Source organism: Strix uralensis, chromosome 3 (assembly GCF_047716275.1).
Source record: "Strix uralensis isolate ZFMK-TIS-50842 chromosome 3, bStrUra1, whole genome shotgun sequence".
NCBI classification, from domain to species: domain Eukaryota; kingdom Metazoa; phylum Chordata; class Aves; order Strigiformes; family Strigidae; genus Strix; species Strix uralensis.
In genome coordinates this window covers 110,522,088-110,538,262 of record NC_133974.1, presented here as the reverse complement: position 1 = coordinate 110,538,262, position 16,175 = coordinate 110,522,088, and the positions used below count along the sequence as shown (strand labels likewise).

At 44.8% G+C, this 16,175-nt stretch overlaps 1 protein-coding gene across 1 annotated transcript in view; it reads right to left on the bottom strand.

Annotated features, from left to right (window-relative positions):
* Nucleotides 1-15,788, bottom strand: part of ALK (ALK receptor tyrosine kinase) — a 320,324-nt gene extending 304,536 nt beyond the window's left edge. Inside the window, exon 1 of the mRNA XM_074863896.1 lies at nt 15,206-15,788. Within this exon, the coding sequence (XP_074719997.1) occupies nt 15,206-15,788 (583 nt within the window). The remainder of the gene's footprint in view (nt 1-15,205) is intronic.
* Nucleotides 15,789-16,175: the final 387 nt, after the last annotated feature.

The window sequence follows — 16,175 nt, the reverse complement described above, 5'->3', positions numbered from 1 at the left end:
AGAGACACATAATCGTTCCAAGACAATGGAAGTCTCCATGAGGATCTGGCGACAAGCTTTAGTGAAGCAGGGACCAGGGTTGGGAGGCCAGCGGTAAGGCTTTAGACAGAGAACCATGTTCTCAAACCTACTCTGAAAGCCAGGCTTTTGTTGCTAGGCTAGGGACACACCTGGAGCATCTCAAAAAATCACTGTATAAAGCTTTTCTTCTTGGAGTATCAGCATGAAAATCCTGAGGCAGAACACAAGTTTATACTGTCTAAGATGACTCACAGTGCACCCATGAGAGAGAAGTCTTGGTCTTGCCATGAAATCAAAACTATTAATAAAATAGATGTTTCCCAGGTTGTTACCCCAAAGCGACAATCAACGGACCAGTTTAGAACCCAGGAAAAAAATATTTCTGAATCATTTGCTTGAACTAACACAGGAGATTAAAAGGTACTTCCATGTTAGTTGTAAACTAGTTTGGATAAGAGTTTTCATTATATTTTAGGTACTTTGCCTGCTCTTCCTTCTGATAATTCTGTTGATGTGACTTTAATATAATCTAGTCTGATCTTCATATTATTTTTCTTTTCCTTGAGCTTTTAATCTGGACCCCACTAACATCCCCACGTGCTTCTGGCGAAAGGGATGAGAGTGGTGATAAAAGACATGATAAGAGACAAGATCATATTTCAGCTCTTTATCTTTGCAGATGGGTTTGACTATCACAGCCCCTTTGGAACAGATTTTAGAGGCAGGAACAAGGCATTTTCTGTCCCTTCTAGAGTAAAAAGTGGTGTTCTCCATTCAGATGGATATTTCAGGTTAGCTGACTTTTTCTTTTCAGAAAGGACATTGCCTCATTTCCCCCCTTCCAATCCTTTGACCCTATTTTTAAAAATAAGTTATTTTCAAACTTCTAAGTGACAAAAGTGTATTTGAAATAATGTTAGTATCATATACTGAGAACTTTTCATGGGGCAGACAGGGCAAATTTGTTAACCTTTTTCAAATATTTCAAGTCTGGGATACCATGTAAAAGTGCCTTACCACGAAGGCATGACCACAGTAGCATAGGCAGGGCAGAGAAGGGGAAGGGTCCTTATCCTCAGTTAGGAGACCCACCTGGTCTGTTTGTGCTGTACTCCCTGGGGTAAATCAAACATATTTTAAGTAAATGTAAGAAACTTGAAACTAGGTCTTCAGAGATGCAATGCTTAATAAACAGTGGATGTAAAATTTTTAAGACATGGCTGTCAGAACCTTCCATTTCTTTAGGTATATTCTGATAAGTCTACAAGTGCTTTTCTCCTGTCACTGGACTCTGGAGAGCTGACATTTTTCCTTTTGCTTGCACTAAGAAGTTGTTACTACTTCATTCCCCTTGCTGGGCTGATGTTTCCCTTGTTTTCATTCAACTGAAAACCCAGACATAGGATGACAAAGGTCTAAGAGTTGGCTACAGCAGGAGGTGTTTAAAGACTAACAACCATGCTACAGTGCAACAGTTTATGTCAAAAAGCCCCTTCCACAAAACAGTAAGAATTCAAGAACAAGGGCTCTCAGCATCCCACAAGCTCATTTGGCCTGTATCAACAGTACAGACAATACTGGTTTGGCCACTAAACTTAGCACCAATGTCTTCCTTTGCTTACCATCTAGACTAAGTGCTGACAAAATTGCTGCCAGATTGAAAAGAAGTTCTATTTCTCCTCTTCTGACACAAAAAAAATGGGGTGTGCTGTATCTCCCTGTGCACTCACAGCAGATGGCCCGATAGCAAAGAGTGGAAAAGGTGGTTCCTGCCTAGCCTGGATGTACCTGAGGAAAGCAGAAAAGTGGAGTAGATGTACAACAGGAAGATGCCATTGGCTTCAGTAGACTTTGGATCAGCCCCTTATGCCTCCCATCAAATTCCAGTCCAAGGTCTTCAAGAAAATGTAGAAATTATGACTGCATGGAAGAGAAACCCCTGCCTATGCTACAGCCTAAATCTGGGACTTGTCTCCACTCAGTTTGATCATTCTTATGGGATGACAGTCATTGCTTTCTCCACAGGACACAATACTTCAAAGCAAAGTAATATACTGCCTTCAGTTACACTAATGCAATCCCCTTTGATTTATTTCTTCTACCATTTCAGTCAACATCCCAGCGAGTCATCTACTTACCAGCTGCACATCTGCTTGACAGCTTTAGGGATCCTTCTCAAGCAATAAGTCCTGAATGTCTTTCCAGTGTCTTATGCTCCAGCTCTTTACTGTTTAGAGGATATTGCTCTATTTATTCTCAGCTTCATAGTCCTCTCAATGTTTATCTACCAGCACTGCCATCTTTCAAGCCACTGTACTTACAGATAAGGCCTTCTGCATCTGATTACCGGTCCAGTTATTATTTGCTGGTTTGTCCTCTATATTTAGATGTATTTTACATATTTGCTGGCTTCATTTCCACACACTATTATCCTTGTCAGAGACAGAGAATAACAGTTTCAGTCATAACAATAATCCTGTAGCCAGCTCCACTAACATTTTGCTAATTCTGCCTCCTGCTCATAGCCCCTTGGTCATGATATTCAGAGTTAATAACAGCTTGCAACTTACAGTGGAAGGGAAAGATGAGCTACTCTTTCACCTGTTGGGTTTTTTTATTATTTCCAATAAAAATACTGAGATATGTGTTGTCTTTTAAACTTGGTATTTCTACTGGTAATAAAATACACCTTTAAACTTTTATTAACTAACTGAAAAGGAACCTAGGGTATTTTTTTTTTATTTACGTTTCACTTGCATGATCTATCTAAGGTCATGAGTTTTCATCTCCACAGGAAAATCTGGCTAGATGAGATCCAAGGAGGATCTCACCGACTTCAGCCTCAACCTTACAGCAAGTGCTCAGTGAGATACTTAAAAGAATTGTATTTTGGTTGCAAAATAAATCCCAGTGCTCAGACCCAGCTATGTTCTACTGCAGTCTCATCCTGGTTTTCTTATTGGCTTGCACTTCTTAGAACAAGAAGTCATTTCTAGGTTTCCTTCAGCATCCCTATCACCATGTTGACAGATAGCCCTTAGACAATTCGATCCCTTGGTATACCAGTGTACTCACCTGTGGGTGAAGTGAGAATTACAGCACATTTGTCTCACAGCTGTTCTGTGTTTCCTACCTAGGAAGGGGCTCTACGAATGCATAGCATTACTACCTGCAGAGGCAACCTGACCGTCCAACTCCTCAAGACTCAATCTAGTATGTCATTGTCTGTTTTCAAGCCTGAACGGTGTCTTTCATTACACTAAAGGTCTTCCTTCCCATTAATCTTGTTGAGCAGCTCTCCTCTCCAAGCTCTGCTGCCCACAATTTGTGATTCCTTATTGTTGAGCATCCATCACACGTAAAATCAGTCCTAAGCACCCCATTACTCACATATTTAGAGATGTCAAAGCAAGGCCTCCATGTAGCTCCCAGAGCACTTTAGAATTCCCTTCTGCTTTCCCATCAAAAAGGCAAAAAGGACATAAGCAGACAGCATCTTATTTGAACTTACCAGGGAGGTAGATTTCCTTATACAGAAAGTTATGAGGAGGAGCAAGGCAAAAAAGGCAACTATACAGTACAATTACAGTTAATGAGGCATGAACATCACAAGGTTCAGCTAAGCAAGGACCCAGTCCTAGCTCCTTCAGGTGACTTTTTCAGTGCCAATACAATAGGATAACTTTCTGTGACAACCCTGTATGAAAACTAAGGTGAGTCTCCTTTCTCGCATTGTAATTTATATTAGACCACTGTGCACAGCACTTCAGGACTCAGAAACTATCAGAGTTTTCTTCTGCTCAACCTGGTCTTCAGTTTGGTTCAGGGACCATCTCCATAAAGTTATGATGCGTACATACAACTATGACCCAATGAGATCAGGGAAACTGGAGAATATCTGGAAAAAAAAAATCACTAATATAAGGTGTCTGAAGAAGTTTCATACATTCAAGAACTTCCATTATTAGGATAAGCCTCACAGGAAGTTGTTGAGCTCGTCTCTAAATGGCATCTCTGAAAACTTTGAATTCACACTTATTATTAAAGGGGAAAGGATGATCAATTGGTCCCCAGAGTCTATCCACTAATGGATTCCTTCTCCCAGCACAGGATTGCTGTAGCTCATTCATTCACTCATTCATTCATTCATCACTCTGCAGTTGCGCAAACAGACTCTGTAAACAAAAACTCTTCACCAGCAAACTCCCACCGTGCTAGCAATATTAAGTGGCAAGCATATGAACACCCTGCAGAGAAGCAGAGGCAAATAGTTCATTGATATTTCTTTTTCTTCTTATTGGTATAGTTGATACTGCTTTACAACCGATGTAAAAAGATAGGTTACACTGGTAATAAACCTCAATACATTAAGTCTCCATACAGACTGGTTGCTGAAGGCTTAATATCAGTCATAATTATTATCCATAAAATGTTATTGAATCAGATCTTAAAAGTTAATGCTGCTTTGTTTCAGGAGATAAAGGACAGTAGGCTGGCAAGGCAGAGAAGGAAACGTTGGGCTTTTGATCAATCTTTGTGTGATTTAAAACCTTAACCACAAAAGGGAGTGGGCACTTCAAACATTATCCAAAATCCTATGAGCTGGCCTAAGCAGAGTCCTGTGGCAACAGTGATTACTCAGAGGATGTTTTATCTTTGAACTTGATACCACTGCCCAGATGGAAGACGTAACTCTTTTCTTAAACTCAGGACTGGCGAACAGTGCCCTTTTAAGACAGCATTGCACTTCAGACTCTGATGTGCACTTAGTAGGTAAATCTCCTCAGCACAGAGGGGCTTTCCTAAGATGGAACCTCGCACCATCCATTTAAGCCCTTGTTGCTCACAGCATCACCTTCAAAAATGGACATTTGCCTTCAGAGCCCTCACGTTAATACTAGAGCTCCCTATCTGCAAAGCAGGTGCCCTGACAGAAGGCATCAGGCAACTGGTTAATGGAGCACGTAAGCTGCCTTAACATTTACAGCTAATAAAGACTGATATCCTCCCTGTCCACAAACATTTTATTCAGCTTTCCACACTCACAATATCACTAATCCAGCCCTCCCTTTCCCTTTTTGTAGTACAGTACTGCAACAGTCTGAAGCCATTACTCATCTCTACAAAGAGCCAAGAGGAAGAAACATGAGAGCTGGGAAGGAGCACAGGGGACCAGCGTGTGTGTCCTCCCTGCCAAAAGCCATAGTGCTTCCCAGTGAGAGAGAGACCTTGGCTCCTATGTAAAATGAGCCTCGTCTCCTTCTTTCCTTGGTTACTCAGCAAATACTAATCATCGTGTGGGCACCCCAGTGCCCTGTAAAGTGAGACATTTTTAAAGTTGACCACAGGCTCTAGTCCTTTAAAAACAAAGGGAGCAGGTTCTGATTTCTGTGCCAGCTCTCAAGCCAGCCCTGACTAGATTCACTCCCCGCCTCTGTAATGCACCTGTTTTGCAAAGCAACCATTAAATTTGGAAGCTTTATGGAATACGACATTTTTCAAATCTAGAAAGTATGCCAAGGAAATCATGCAGAAGGGTAATAGGAAATACTTGCAGGAGACCTATTCTGAATTGTCTCCACATAGATAAGGCACAGAATTCCTTTCCTTAAAGATTTTATTAACCTTTTGCTGATGGAAGGAGATTACTGATTGAGAGCTAGATGAGGTCAGTGCAGCAATTATATTTCGAATCCTCTTCAAATAAGGCTCTTGTACAAGGTAAGAAAAAAAGTTGACAAAATGAATTGTTACTTAAACCGAGTCTTTTAGAAGAATAATTAACCTATAATAACTATTCTGGCCTCCTCTCCAGCCCTGAAAAGTAATCCTTTCTCATTAGTTTCAAGTTTAATTAGCATCAATAATGAAATGTCCCTCAGAAATAACCACTGCATCGTGCTCTCTAATGCTGACATACACTGCCCTACAAACAGAAAGGCCACAGGGCAATGTCTGAAGATAGGGAGAGGCTCAGCAGATCACAGATGCTCCCAAAACCAAAAAGCAAACAATACTGTAAAAAGCATGGAATGTGACAAAAACAGATTTATTTGAAAGACAAGTGTCGCAAATACAGTGTGGAGCAGAGAAGACTCGAAGATGGTTTTGGCAACAACTGCTGCAGTATTTCCAGTGAGTTACTGAGCCTCTCAACTCTAATTTCTTGTTCTTTCTTGGCCTTTTGGCTGAAGCAGAGAGAGACATCACTATTTAGTATATTCTATATGAGAAAATTGTATTCAGCACTTGCAGTCTAACATAATCAAATAATGCTTTTTCCATCCCTGGCTTCTATGATCTCTCTGTAAAATAGATACAATAATGCTTAGCATTGTCACTGGGGTGATAAGGCTTAAAGTACTTTGAGAATCTAACATGAAAGATGCTATAAAAAGCCCAGACATTCTGATGCATCTGAGATAGCCTGTTAAGTAATGGGCTAGCAGAAACAGCAGGCGAATGCCAACGTACAAGTTGTAATTAGAGGTCTGCTGCAACTTGCAGAGCTCTGAAGGATCACCACAGATTTCTAATAGGTGAAGTCACAGATATTCAGCTGCATGTCACAGGCACTACAGTGACTGCATTCAGAAGAACCATGCGAGCTTTCAAAACCGAGCTGGAATCTTCAATAACAAGTCCTAGAAAGAGTATGACATACGGAGAAACACCATTTCCGATATGGCTATTGATGCATATCATTCAGTATGCACTTAGACTAGTATTACCTCTTCCTAACAGACATCAAGAAATACACAGCATAAGAATCCACACACGGCCATGTCACACCGTACTCCCACCCTCACCACTGCAGTATCCCTGCTTTTTCCATGACCAAGTGTTCTCTGCTCTTCACCTTACACAGAACCATCTTCTCTCCCTTTGCCCAGCCTGTAACTCAGAGATAAAGTCATGGTTTTCTTTCATCACAAGGTTTTGTAAGACATGAGACCAGACAGAGATGCTTGTCAGTAAGAAAATGGGGAAAAGGCTGCAGAAAGAGCCTGCACCTCTTTCTTGACAGTGCACTGCTACTGGGGAAATCCCAATCTAAAATGGATTCAGCATATGCCCTGGTTTGGGCAGGAAAGGTAGTTCTTCTGTCTTGATGTAAACGTTGGACTACCACTGAAAGACTTCTGAGATTTGCAAACTGGACTGAAGAGTTGCTAGAGACAAGTTATAAAGGGGATGCCCCACATTTCTAGAACCATCTAGATGAAAAGTTCCTGCCTAGTATCTCCACTTTGCCATCTGTAATCCACAAAGGAACAGGCAAACCACTGAAGTTTTAAACAATCTCAAATCCCCCATTCCGTGTTCATTTCTGATACCTTACGTAGGAAACCATAAAGGGCAAACCTTCTCCCACCATCTCCACAATGTTTGCCATTCCCAGGACAGCCAGTGCTCAGCTACCCACTACCCAACAGCAGCCCACACCTGCAGCTCCTCACTGCAAATGGAGATGGTGCCCAGGCGCAGCTTCTAAATGCACCCTGGCCACGAGCAGAGGACCCACAGCCTACCCCACTCCCCCTCACGTTTCATGGGGCTCCAAGCAACCCTGACCAAAGCCTCACACAGTATTCAAACTACAAATCTAAATTTGACCATTTGCTTCAAGATAGGTGGCATTTTAATAGTCAAAGGCAGGGCTCATAATTTTTCAAAGAAACAGAAGCTCAATCTCTTGTAGCATCAAACAAGACTGATGCTATTTTAAGTTTCAGAAGTTTGCTGTCACTGAAGTGAAGGAAATAGCAGTCCTATGATCAGCACTGCAGAGATGGGAATAAATCAATATGGTAGGCTGTTTTAGCTTTTCCCTTAGAAATCTGAGAGTTCAGACTGCACCTTATTGTCTTTATTGAGGTTCTTAGAAAGTAAAAGCACTAGTAATCCACAAAAAATAGCACCTTCTACCAACAGAGTTCAAAAGCAATCAAAACTACCCTTGCCTTGCAAAGGAAGTATCTGCCACAAAGGGAAGTATTCCATGTCGCACAACACGTCAGTGGCAGAGCTCTGTATACACAACCCCTCTTCAGAGCCCAGTTCCTCATGTGATTCTCTCCTCCTCCCTCCTCCCTCTGTGCCATACTGATGACAGACCCAATACTGCAAGATAATCGAGTTGGAAGTCAAAGCAGAACTCGATTCTTCCAGCTACTCTTGCAGCTACCTACTGAAGTTCTTTGGCAAAAGGAAAACTAAATGCAAAATATTACCTGATATACTGTTTTCAAACCACAAGGGTCACTTCAGGTTTGGTACCTATTTTTCCATGTTTGATTCCATCTTTGTACAATAGTTTACCATTTTCTTTAAAGCGCCTGGTGTTAGAAACTTGTCTGAAGTCTGTTTGCAGCCAGCCACCAGCTCTCTCTCCTGGATACAGCTAGAACACTTCAACTATGTCATAGATCCTACACGACTAACAAGATGACTCTCCCTCACTATAACTGACATAGTTTATAGCTTCTGAAAGCTGAGATATTTAAGTCCTACCTATGCTATTTCAGGGAATTTCTGAGTAGCCATGCTAAGCAGGATAGTGACCACCATGAAGCTACTTGGCCACCTGTCATAAATCAAAATACTCATGTAAATTAGACTTTAGTCTCAAAATGTGTTTCTTGCCTAAATATTTAAACATATAAATAACCTCCAGCCATTCCAGCTTGTCATTTTAAGCTTTCTGACATTTATTGTTCACAAGAAAAGAAAGGTCAGACTTATCAAATCTGCATTTATGCTTCCATGACATTTTTCTCCGACCAAATTTTTCTGAATTAGAGAAGCAAGACAAATGTGGCACCTTTCATAAAGGACCTTTCTCAGCTCAGCATTGAGGTCTCAGCAGCCCCATTGAGCTCAGAAGTGGCTTCTCAAGAAACAGATGCTGTGGCTCAGCGGATAGAAAGAGATTTGGAAAGCAGGCAACCTGAATTGCTGTTTGCTGTCAGGTAAATCACTTGTGCCAGAAAAGTCCTAGTCTCAGTACTCTAGTTCTGGGTAGCCCAAGTGGATGCTTTGGTATGAGAATTAAAGACAAGAAACGTCCAGGCACAGCGTGGAATTTGCTGCCGCTTGCGAAGAAAATCACAACTTGGACTCCCAAAACACCATCACCCCAAATGAGTTAGCACTGATATATTGAAAAGGTGATACCTTCTTTACTATGATGAGGCTCATTTATTTGGGAATTTTTGAGTAAGTGTTAAATACTACCAATCTCCCCTCACTTCTTCTACTTTTTTGAGCTAATTCACAAACATTGTCACAAACACAGATTTTATTTCCTATCATGTAATGTTCCTGTGAGATGTGCAGTGAACAAAATGACCAGATTACTTCAGGATACAATTCAATCACACACTGCAAAACCACCTCTGATTTTGAAGAAAGTCTCTGCATTTGTATAATAAAGCACTTAAGTCTCCCGGTACACTTTTTTGCTGTAGGTATTTATTCCCTGTTTTTAAGGATGCAGAAATAAAAGCACAGCAAATTTAGAGAAAACATCTTTTTTAAATGTGCCATAAATGTTCATTCAAATAAAAAAATAAATATAATAAACTGATACTTGTGCCCCTTTTGGTGTTTGTTTATGGACATTTTACTGAACATGCTTATGAATAACAACATTCATAAGAACAATGAGCCTAAAAGTAAACAAAATTTGCAGAAAACAGACCTAGAAATCAAACACATTGCGCGTAATCCTGACTCCCACTGAAGATGAGCAACACCACATAACTCTGGTCCAAGCAAAACCATGTGGAATAGTGATCACAGCACGTTTTCCATGAACCGCTCAAAGACTGTGCATCACTTCTAACTATCTGCGAAATAACTGGCAACAAATTTGCAAAGCCCTAAATTTTTGTGGTCAGCAAGAAAATAGTGCATAAGGCACCATCAGTCAAGAGGCTCATATGCTATGAGTTTTCCTGGTGCTGACAGAGTAGGAAAGTGACTTGGAGAGGAACAGGCAGGAAAGCAGCAGGACCAAGGATCATGCTGCCCACAAAGCCAGGCAAACCCATCACTAGGCAATCAGTTTCCTCTTCAAGAGGCATTTACAGTTCAAGAAGAAGCACTGTGGACTGACTAAATCCACATTTCTGGAGAGCACCAGTGACTGGAGGTCTAGAGGGAGGCGCTACAGACCTACTACTCAGGGCAGAAGGACTGGGAAAGATGCTCCAAAGCACACTTAGGATTTGCTGTGATTTAGCAACTGGTAATCAGCATGCAGCACGCTGGCACCCATGACAACCCAAGGGTAGAAAAGAAAAACCTCAATTTGCACTAGTTCATGTCTAGAATAAACTCAAGTGCAACTCGGGCCCGTCCTTAAGCTTTGGACTGGCAAAGCTGGCCTGATAGCCAAGGCAAAGTGCAAAACCCCAGCAGAAAAGAGCAAACCCACTTGCACTACAGTGAAGACCTTTCAGAAGCCCTACTACAATGCTTCAGTCTTATTCAAGTTTTGCCACTGATTTATCAGAAGAGCAAGATCAGATCTCAGATGTCGCATACAGTCAAGGAGGAGAGAAAAACAGAGAGCAGCTGGAAAGTGACTGATGTCTTTTACCAGTTTTCTGCTCAACAAGGCACAACTCCAAACTTTGTTCTTTGAAAACAGAAAAACAAGAGCAAAAAATATCAAAAGATAAATATAACTACAAGATCTTGATTAAATGCTGGTACCTCTAAGATATGCAGCAAGAATTCTGCGGACTTTAGCACAATCCGATTTCAGCTTGGAGATCTGATTTTCGTTTACAAAATGTCCACTTTCAAAACCACATTTTCCTCTAGTCTGAAGTTCTTTCTAATCTTTAGGCAAAAGCTTCCTCCCACAAATGAGTTCAGGTGCATGGTAGCAGTATCCTAAAGATGTAAAGCTTAATTGCCTCAGCATTATAATAGCATTGGTATGTAGTGAATGCAGACAGTTTCAGGGAGAATACATGTGGCAAGTTAATAAAATTTTACATGAAGGCCACAGTGCAAGAGTAGTATTTCGCCTAGCCAGAGGATGAAAAATTATGCATTGCTATTTAGAAAATATAATTGGAATGTTAAATCTATTTCATGAATGAAAGTACATTGACCTTTAGAGGGAGAAATGACTCATTTTCATCCCTGTATGCCCCTTTTTAACATATGCTTCCCACCTTTGCATATGTAAGTAGCAATTAGTTTTCATGGGAAGTTATTTTATGGCCATTTCAGCTTACTAAACTTCCTGAGTAAACTCACAAGAAACCTATTTAGTAACATTTGTGGCTCAGGTGTGCTACAGGGAGTGGATTGGCTACCTGTGACGTTAACATGAAAAAAATCCAAATGCCAGTGCAGGGTTAGGGTGCAAGGGCTCTGGACCACTCTGGAGCCTGTGTGAGTGTAGAGCACTCACCCTGGACTAACCCAAAGCCATGCCTACCCACACCATATTTTCTGTGGGATGGATTTGCCAAGAAGGCCTCTCCAAGACCTCTGCACAACATGCGCTATCCTATCTGATCTTAAAGTCCTGGGAGTAATTTTAGCTCAGCAGCAGGGGATCAGTCATACAAGGGGCTGTCAGTCCTGATGCTCAGACAGTTCTTTAATGGACAGTCTCTATATAGAGACAATTTAGGATTTTTCTTCAAGAAAGCTCAGTAACCTGTCCAGAGAGTACACTGCTACAGAGACCCACTGTGTTCCGACACTATACGGCAAATCCCCTAAGACCAGAACTAAAACTGGCCAGGACCCTTCTGACGGAAAGGTTCGCTACTGTTCAGTTTCCCTTGGCAATGTACTGGCCCTTGGAGGTAGGGTGGAATTTCCAGTCAAAACCAAAGACAGTGAGAGTGAAATCAACAGCAACCTGGTACTTGGGAGGTTCACCTAAAATATGGGAGATCTGCAGCACTGCGATCCTCTCCGAACTCACCCCTCCATTCCTCTGCATCTTTTGTGGTGTGTTTTTCCACAGGCATGACTGAAATGAATTTGACTTTTTTGTCCCAGAGAAGCAGTGGGGGAAGGAGAAGAAGCCAATATTAATTCTGAAAGCATTTCCAAGAGAGGAAAACTCTCTCCTACCCAATTTTGAAAAGGCCAAACTGACACAGAAATGGTAGATGGGCTGAGGACCACAGCTTCTCTAAATAGAAGCTTTTTCTTGCAGGATGCTCTGTTCCCACAAGGATAAGTGTGTGAGAGAAATCTGACATCGAGAGCACCTGCAGGAGAGCCCTGTAAAAATTCCTGTGAACTTTATAGTTTGTCTGTTAAACAGCAGCAATCCAGTAAGTACACCCTTTCCTAATTGTTCAGTAACACACTGAGACAAATTGCTTCACGCTTTGTACGAGCATGCTGTTAAAAAGGAAAAAGGTTCACTCCAGTTAAATATCTTTGAGCTAGTACTGGAGAGTATAACAGTTAAGGAGAAGGCGGCATTTACAGGATTCTGTTGTTACCTTTAAGGTCAATGGGAATTCATCCCTTTGCAATTTTTTCTCATCCTAAAATATAATTCATTCTCCACTCACACAGAGGATAATTTGGTGAAAATAATTTAGCAAGGTAATTATATCTTTTCCTGGGAAGTACTGCAATCCTGGGCATCTCCAGCAGAGGAGAGAAAAAAAAAGGCAAAAAAAAAAAAAAAAGCTAAGCATGTCAACATAAGTGAAGCAGCTTTACATTGTTGATGGGAGGATTGTGTTGTTTGAAATCCATTTCCAATTAAGTTAACCAATGAAGGAAAGGCTCACTTGCCTTTAGGAAGGGCTTTAGTTAAGCCCCTACACATTAGCTGCAACGGTGTTAATAATTGCTGGAATCTGCACGCGTATGGGCTGGTGGATGCTGTTCATGCTGTTATCACTGTGTCAGCACATCCTGCTGTCGGCAGGGCTACACGGCACAAATTTAAGCATGGCAGTGACACATGGTGTTCACATAGGCAGCACCTTTGCAAAGCAGCAAGAATGGATTTTTAATGTTTTTAAACAAAGCCATGTTACAAATCCAGTGCAATGTCATGTAACAGTAAGGTGTCACTGCTGAAAAAGCAGAGATGCAATTTTATAGTGACACAACTTATGCATGTTAGCAACCTTGGTGTAGAATTCAAGAAGACACTAGGATTTTTACAGGAGATTATGAAGAGCTGCTCAGAGAAGTTATCACTGCGATACAGGTAAATGAGGTCCATATTCCTTCCCCCTGCTTCTCCTTTTCCTGCATCCCCTGTGATTGACTTTGCACAACTGTGTTGCAGTAAGAACAGCAGAGCCTTGTCTCCAACGTGATTTTACAGGGACATAGCTAACTAGTACTTATCTGTCTGGAAAAACGTGAATTTCTTCTCAACAGTGAGACAGCAGACAACATCCAGAGCCTGTGGGTTTTACTAACTTGGGTTAAAGCTCCATCTGCATTGTATTCATATGATCAGAGCACCTGTTAGTTCACATGTATACCCTTCACCCAGGTTAAAAACACACCTTCATCCTCAGAGCAAACGCATGCCCTCCAGCTCCCTTACTGCTATAAGCACCCAAGACAAGACAGCATTAAAAACTAAGGCTGTGTCTTCGCTGCCAAAGAGGGAGATCTGTAAAGCAAAGTAACTGCTACTCGCAATAAATTCCCAAAACAGAAAAAAGAGACGGTGGGGTTTGCTGTCTTTAATTTTTATTAATTATTCTTTTTTTACTGCAATGTAGCAAGTCAAGACCTTGCTGCCAAGGTAGGATGATGCATCGGCCTCACCTAGCCACCTTGTGGTAGAGGGTACCCCTGCGTTACCCCTGCCAGAACTGACACAGGAAGAGCTCGTCCAGGTATCTCACTTGAGCCGCAAGGTAAGACTGACTCACGCCCAGCCTGCTCTGACAGTCCGCTTTGATTTTCATTTCAGGTGGAAAGAAAGAAGATGGGTTCAGTTTGTAGTTACTCGGATTGCTGGCCCAGCTTTTCAAATGAGCATCAAAAATCAGTTGCTCCAACTCTGTATTCAAAGCCCAGCACTGACTTGTCTCACCTCTTGTGAATTTACTTAAGTATATTCTGTAGTCCATTAAGTAGGTGGCTACTCAGGGACACACCATTGACTTCTACACAGCTTCATAAAAGCTGCCTAACTTAACTCACCGTGACAAATTATTTGGCCCTGCAGTCCCCTAGGTATTGTATTCTTTCAGTGGGAGAGCCTGAATCACAGCTCGCGTTCGAGGTACAATGCACACACAGAATGGAAATCCCTCTTAATCACTGGCCCAAAGCAGAGACTCGATTTGAGGTTACAGAGTTGCCCCATACTCCTGACTGTAAACCACTGCCGTCCAGAACCAAAATTTTAAGGCAGGTTCTCTCTTCACAGAAGTACCGGTGCTACACAAGCCTCCTCAGCTGTACAACTTCTTGTCTTGCTCTGCGGAGCTGACACAGTGCAGTTCACTAAGGAGCCTCTGTGGTTTTAAAAGGGACAGAAATTAACTCAGATCCAGAGACATGAAACTCAGAGGAAAACCTGCTTCTTGCAGGTTTGGCTGTCAGCCATTAGCTTCTACGTTTAAAGAAGAGCAATAATATTTATACCAATACCCCACAGCATTAATGCACAAATTTGCTGGTCAGCCCCAGCTTTGGAAAGGTTCGTGCTGTTCCCTGAAGTCTGCCGGCATATAACCTTGGAAGCAGTTGCAGCACTTTGAGGAAGCTTCCCTTTTTCAGATGCTATTTTTTAAGTTTCGAAGAACCCGATCTTGCTGTCCTTCGACTAATGACACTTTAACCTTCGGGTGTCGCCTGCGACTGCCTGGCACAAACGAACTCCTGGCATTTCGTGAAAACCCCTCAGCGCTTTCAAGCTCTTCCTCCTGGCCCCACAAAAGCCCCTCCATACACTTCGCGCCGGTAAAGCGCGGCCCGTAAGGCCGAGCCGCTCCGGGAAGCCGCGACTGCTCGGGGGAGCTGCGCTCCCTGCACCCGCCGGGCGGGCAGCCGGCGGGGCTCCGCGGCGGGGCGGCCCGGGCCGGGCGGCCCGGTGGAGACAGCGGCCGACCGCGCCGGGCCTCCGCGCCCGCTGCGCCGGGGGGGAAGTCCGCGGGGGCGCAGGCAGCGCGGGCGGGGGGCGCTGCCCGGCATGCAACGCAGGGCTCACCTGCCGCCGAGACGTGGAAGAGGAGGCGCGGGCGGGCGGCGCGGATGGCCGCAGACAGCCCGCGCTCGCTGCCCGGGAGGGCGCCGCGGCGCTCGGGCATCAGCCGCACCCGCAGCCGCCCGTCGCCGGCGCGGAGCCACCAGGCGAAGAGCTCGGTGAGGTTGAACTCCAGCTGCGCCCCGGCGGAGCCCGGCGGCGGCTCCCCGGCGCAGCCGTCCCGCAGGCTGCCCTCGCCCACCTCCAGCACCAGCTGCTTGGCCCGGCGCAGCCGCCGCCCGGCCGCCGAGGGCCCGCCGGGGGGGGCGGGCGGCGCGGCCCGCGGCAGCCCCCCGCGGGCGGCGCGGAGCAGAGGCGCGCAGTCCAGCCGCAGGCGGCACCGCGCCGCGGCGCTCCCCGGCGGCCCCAGCACCAGCTCCCGCACGTAGGTGCGAAACAGCGAGGGCACGACGAAGTCCACCGCCAGGCTCCTCCTCTGCAGCCGCGAGAGGCCGGGGCTCTCCCGCGGCCCCGCCGCCCCCGGGGCCAAGCTCAGGGCGAGGCAGGCGGCGGCCAGGAGGCGGGCGGCCAGCCGGCCCCCCGCCATGACCCGCCCGCCCGCGGCGGCCGGCAGCGCCCCGCGGGGCGCCGCGCCCCGTCCTGCGCCGGCGAGGGCAGGCGGCCACAGAGCGGCGCCGGGGAGCGCTGCGCCGGGCTGGCCCGCCCGGGGGGCGCCGGGCCGGGCCGCTGCGGAGGCCGGGGAGCGCGGGGCCGCCGCCGGGCCGGTCCGCCCGGAGCCGCCGCTGCGCGGGCTTTGCCGGCTCCAACTACCCGCCACAACGCCGGCACTACCCGGCGAGCGCTGACATCACGCCCGAGCCCGCCCGCCGGCAGCCAATGCCGTCCCCGGCTGCCGTCAGTATGCAAATGTGCCGGGGCGGGGCCGGGCGCGCGGCGGGGGGGCGCCTTCATTGAGAAAAAAAATGGCCCGGCC